The 5,616-nt window shown below is 54.4% G+C and overlaps 1 protein-coding gene across 1 annotated transcript; it reads left to right on the top strand.

Annotated features, from left to right (window-relative positions):
• Window positions 1–576: 576 nt before the first annotated feature.
• LOC113205475 (pyrimidine-specific ribonucleoside hydrolase RihA-like) lies at window positions 577–3,759 on the top strand (the record flags this gene model as incomplete). Its single annotated transcript, XM_052267643.1, is given in 6 exon segments — window positions 577–635; window positions 732–912; window positions 1,005–1,109; window positions 1,661–1,868; window positions 2,516–2,652; window positions 3,218–3,759. Coding segments are annotated over 6 exon segments (1,083 nt in total). The 3' UTR covers window positions 3,623–3,759.
• Window positions 3,760–5,616: the final 1,857 nt, after the last annotated feature.

Raw genomic sequence — 5,616 nt, 5'->3', positions numbered from 1 at the left:
GGGGGGGGTAGTGGGGTTGAATTGAGATCTCTTAATCCAGCAGTGGTTAAGCAAAGAAAGGTAGCAAGACACAGGGTTCCGGATATGCATCCCATCAGTCTTAGACCTTTGTGAAGCCGCGTAAAAACGCGGGAATATTCAAACATGACGCTGTTCACTTCGCAAGGAGGCGCCGCGGCCGCAATAGAGAGCACCAGCGTGTTGCTCCACGCGCCATCACTCTCGGGAAGCACAAGGTCAAAGTGATCATTGCGTTTGACATCGAGGTGTCATTTAAGAGCGGGTTTGACCTCAAAATGAGCTCGAAATCATGTCAAACTGACGCGCCTTATTGCCGTCCCCTATGGGCATCAGCAGGCGGTAGAGGAGTATTAGTGTAAAGACAACACGACAGATAACAGCCACCCGCTCGGCCTTCACCTCGGCCCTCCTCCTCGACCGCGGCGTCAACACCGCGAGAGCATATATTACCGAAAGCAAGGAGGTGCTGCTCACAGTGCACTGAACGCGCGCGATACAGCCCGCACCGCTCCTGTCCCGTGAACTGAGACTTTCAAAGTGTTTTGTGACTTCCAGTTGCGCAAGACGATGGGCAGCGGACGGGCCATAGACAACCAGCGTGACGGGCAGCCGAGGTCTGTTGAAGTGTCAACTCATGAAAATGTAACATTATTATTCATTTTCGTTATCAAGAAAGACGATGCAAATCGTGCATGGCACTGTCCCCGCAGGCCGGTGGTAGTGGACGTGGACACCGGGACGGACGACGCGCTCGCGCTGCTCCTGCTGCTGGCCGCGGACGCCGTCGGCGAGGTGAAGCTGTTGGCGGTCACGTGCACGGCGGGCAACACGCTGCAGCAGCACGCCGTCCGCAACACCCTGAGGCTGCTCAGGGCGGCCAACAGGCTCGACGTGAGTATCGCTTGACGGCGAGGGAGTCCTGCGCCCTCCTTGGCCTGCAGCACGTGAAGCCTCACACGCCCCTGTCTGCCCCCTGTCGACAGGTCCCGGTGTACGCGGGCGCCGAGATGCCGCTCTTGTCGGAGAACATGGAGATCCGTCAGGAGGAGTACCACGGCAAGGACGGCTTCGGAGACCTCGACCACCAGGTACGTCACGGCCGCTGTACGGCACCCACACACAGGAAAGGGACTGCCCAGAAAGAACCGTCCGTTTTCCTCGCGTTTATTCGGTAAATGACGGGAACTCGACGCCTGCGGGACTCGGGGTAGGCCAGCCCGCAGTACCCGCATGCAATGCAGGATAGTTCTTGCCTACCTATCAGGCGCTATGAGAGCTTGTAAGGGCGAGCTGAACTGGGAAATTTCGTAAAGCAAAATGACGGACGTAACTTACTTTCTGGATGATCCCGAATCGTTACCTTGCGTGATAAAAACATAATCACGCCTTTTCTCTTACATACGGAGTTTTTTCGTTGAACAACAATTCATACTGTATTAAGTTAAAGATTGTTTGTTCGATTACGACAAATTTTTCCTTAAGTAATAGAAAAAAATCGTTATGTTTATTGAAGAAAACTTTCCTTGATTAAAAGGCTAATTTCAAGGGAATTCCTAGTTTTAATTGAACTAGCGATTCTCTGGGTGCACGAACGGTGGAACTTATCGATACACGCGCTCTCTCACTCTCCCACCGCCAGTCTTTCCCCGGGGACGACGCCGACCTGGACGGCCTGGTGCAGCAGGAGAGCGCCGTGGTGGCGCTCGCCAGGATCGCGTCGGAGCAGCGCGGCGAGCTGACGCTGGTGTGCCTGGCGCCGCTGACCACCGTGGCCCTGGCCGTGCGCACCTACCCCGCCCTCCGGAGGAACCTCAAGGAACTCCACGTCATGGGCGGCAACAGCATGGGTGAGTCGCCCATTCTAGTAACACTAAACTGTCGCACATACTGAAATTGTTGTTTCATCAGCCAGCAATCGCGACGATAACGAAGAGCCAAACCGAGAGCCAAACTGTTTTTTGTTTGTTGCTAGTAGTACGATTGTTGCTGGTCTATTGAATTTAAACTATCAAATATTCTGTTGCATATATTTGTATATTGTATGTATTGCGGTTTCTGGTTGAATCCAAGTCAGTGTGATTTATCGCCATCATCACGATGGCTGGCCGAGAACGGTTGTGGTTTCGAGGAAAAAAACATGGTTTGGCGATAGAATAGTTTTTCTCATTACGTGGTATATCGCACCGACAGTCCGTATCTTTATTTTGACTTTTGTACGACTTTTCTGTGCTACCTGGAACCAGAGCTTCCCCCGCACCCACTCACTTTGAAGTGGCGGTGTGCGTTGTATTAAAGATCTCATGTTAGTAGTAGTTAGAGCTTTTAAGCTGAACGAAAGTAATCCACCCAGGGCACTTAATGGGGTGATTTTATCTAGGCCTCTAAACGCCGCTATCAGCCTTAAAGTAAGGGCCGTGAAAAACATACCCCACCCCTCCTGAAAATAGAAATAGGATCAATTTTGTACCGCCTTCACCCAACCAACCGCCCCTAGGTCACGGTAACGTCACTTCCACGGGCGAGTTCAACTTCGCGTGCGACCCGGAGGCCGCGCACATCGTGCTGGACAGCGTCACCTGCCCTGTACACATCACACCGTGGGAGACGTGTGCCGACAGCCCCATTGAACTGGTATGTCAAGACTTTGCACGGTGTTTTTTTTTTTTTCGGTGACTGGGATTGGGGGTACTTTTATCATGGCTCTCTAAATCAATGAGTTCAGGGCTCGTCAGGGTTGATAGCCCTGCACCGAGCGAGCTATACGAGAGCTGCCAGAGACCCCTTCCTCGACACGTGAGAGTGGGGTGGGCGGTATAGGCATGGGAATTTAGCATTTAGCTCGCGTAGCTCGCTCTTTGCAGGGGGCTCCAGTTGATAGTAGAAGCTGATGACTGTGCCCAACCAGTCGAAATGCTACCCGCAAGGAAGATCGCGATCCTATCTACAACCGGTAAAAACGAGCCCTGGGATTCCTGGAGGTTTTCTCCATTTTCCAGGGGAGCTGGAAGAGTCCCAGGGGGTGTCCTATAGGTTTTCCAACAGCTCCCGGGAAATAATTGCTTGTTTGCTGGGAATCCCAGGACTCGTTTTTAGCGTGGCAACCAGGGGTTCGACTAAAGTGCCGTGTTAAAAGTACCCCACTTGCCCCTAGGAGAAGGTGTTTTGACGTCGTGACCCCCACCCTTCTTCTCCGCAGGACTGGCGGTTGGGCGAGCTGGTAGCGAGCGGCGGCGGCCTCGCCATGGAGCTGGTGACGGCCGCGGACCGGAGCGTGCTGACGGCGCACTCGCGGACGCACTGGGTGACGTGCGACGCGCTGACCGTGGCGGCGCTGCTGCGGCCGGCCCTGGTGGCGCGCGCGAGCCCGCGGCACGTGGCCGTCGAGCTGGCGGGCTCCAGGACGCGCGGCCAGATGGTGCCGGCGTGCGTCCTGCTGCGCGGCGCCTGCCCGCCGGCCTGCCCCGGACCGGCCGCCCGCCTCAACCGGGACGCCCCCCCCGCGCGCCTCATCCACGCCTTCGACGTGCCCGCCTTCAAGGACCTCCTCCTGTGGGCGGCCCCGCGCTGGACCGCGCCCCCGCGACCGACGACGACGGCATGACGCCGACGTCACGTTAGCGTCAACAAACGCTCCGCGCTCGGCAAAATATTGACGTTTTCTCGAATCCTGCCCCGTTGAATCGACAACACGTGATATGTACTTTGTATATAAATATATTTTGAGAGGAAAGAAGAGAACGCTGGCTAATGTGCATGTTGATCGGTCGCCTCCTCCTTGTTGGTGCTAACAGGCCCCTCCCCCACCCACTCTCCCTCAACAGAACAGATCAAAAAGCCATCAGAAGCCCGGGCGCGCGCCGGAGGCACAGATAAGCGCGCTCTAGCTCAGGTTTCAAAGGCGTTATCAAGGTGCCCCCCAGCCGGGCGACGGGAGGACGACGAGGGGCCGCGCTGCCCAGCCCCTCCTGGACTCGAAGGCAGCTGCGCGAAAGCAAACTCGATTTTTTATTTATTTTGTTCCATCGGTACACGAAGAGACGCCCACATCCAGAAAAATCGTTTCCTAGAAGAACCTTAAGCCAAATTTGATGTTTTTCCAATAAAATTTCTTTGGTTTAACGACAAAAATGCCTCGAGTTCGCTCGAGTTAAAGACTTTTCCTCGAATTCAGGCATTTTTTTTTTCAAAGAAAAGAAAAGAATCGTTCTGTTTATTTAAGGCCAATATTGTTGATTGAAGGCCACCTTCAATGAAAGTCCCTTGTTTTTAAGGAAGCGACAGTCGTCTCTGCAGCCAGTAGAGCGCCTGCGCGTGGCCAGGGTGGGCTCGCCCGCCAGTGCGCGCTGGTGGGCGGGTGGCCTATCCCCACATTCGCAGGCGCCCTTGCCGCGCTCGCCGCTCGTCCTACCGTAGCCACGCGCTGCACAGCCCAAGTGAGAGCGTTTTGGGCAGGTTATACGCAGTATATCAGTAAAGTAAAGTTGAAAGTGTTGTACCAGCAGGTGGCTGACTTACGCAGCGCACTTTCGTAGTTACACCTTACCGGCATATGCACGCGTGTGGGTGGGTTGCCCACTCGCACTGGGCTTTGAGGGCAGGGTATGAGGATAGGCAAACCCACCCGCCCCCGTACATACCGTATAGTCTAACAAGGAAAGTCAGCCACCTGGTAAAGTTCGCCAGTTCAAGCGTAAAGTTGTGAGCTGTGAGCTCGGTTATTTAGTTATTCGCCTGTTAGAGTAAAGTCGGAAGGTTCTCCAGCTCAAGCGTAAAGTTGTATTAGGTAGCTGATTAACCCCGCTCATTACCGTAGTTAAGCTGTACCGCATGCACGAGTGCGGTCGGGTTGCCTGCTCGCTCGGCCCGTAAGGCGCCGTGCAGGGGTCTTAGGCAGATAATTCGGGTGTATTTAAATTTTCCGACCTATTTTTCTCCGACCTGGCGATTTATCCAAAATCCCCAAAAGTGCTGTCCGAACTAGGTTTTGTCCGACCTAATTTTTTCCAACCTCATCGATATGCTGAAATTTTGGAAAATGAGGCTCCTGCAGTTGTACTTTACTTTACCGAACGTTTGGTTTTCCTACCCCGAGGGGGCCGTAGCGCCTAACGGGCATTGCAGGTAGGCAACACGCACGCCTGCGTGCGGTACAGCATAACCACGACGACTGGCGGTTCGCCTACCCCAGGTGGCCTTACGGGCAGTGCGGCAGTGTAGCACTAAGCTTTAGACGTAAATCACCTCCGTGCAACCGGCAGTTAAAATACCTCTTAGAGCCGGATTCATTTTACCTACAAAATTATCAAAAATGAAAAAAATGTGGGCCCTACCCACCCCGCTTTGACACGGGGACCCGCCTGCTTAACTTCGGAGTTCGGAATGGGATCCGGTGTTTTCAGGCACCCAGCTGAGGGCCGGGTTTCTTGACTATCTCGCTCACACCGGAGTTTACAGCCATCGACTAGGTTCCCACCTGTCCGCTTGACCGGGAATGGGGGGTAGGGCGGAGGGAGTTAGAAAGAGAGGAGACGGGCGTACGGTGGTTAGCCTGTACTGCACCCAGATGCGATCCGAGCGGAAAGCTTCCGAGTCGTG

Source organism: Frankliniella occidentalis, unplaced genomic scaffold, assembly GCF_000697945.3.
Source record: "Frankliniella occidentalis isolate FOCC.00 unplaced genomic scaffold, Focc_3.1 Scaffold56, whole genome shotgun sequence".
In the NCBI taxonomy this organism is placed as follows: Eukaryota; Metazoa; Arthropoda; class Insecta; order Thysanoptera; family Thripidae; genus Frankliniella; species Frankliniella occidentalis.
This window is presented reverse-complemented; position numbering and strand designations above follow the sequence as displayed.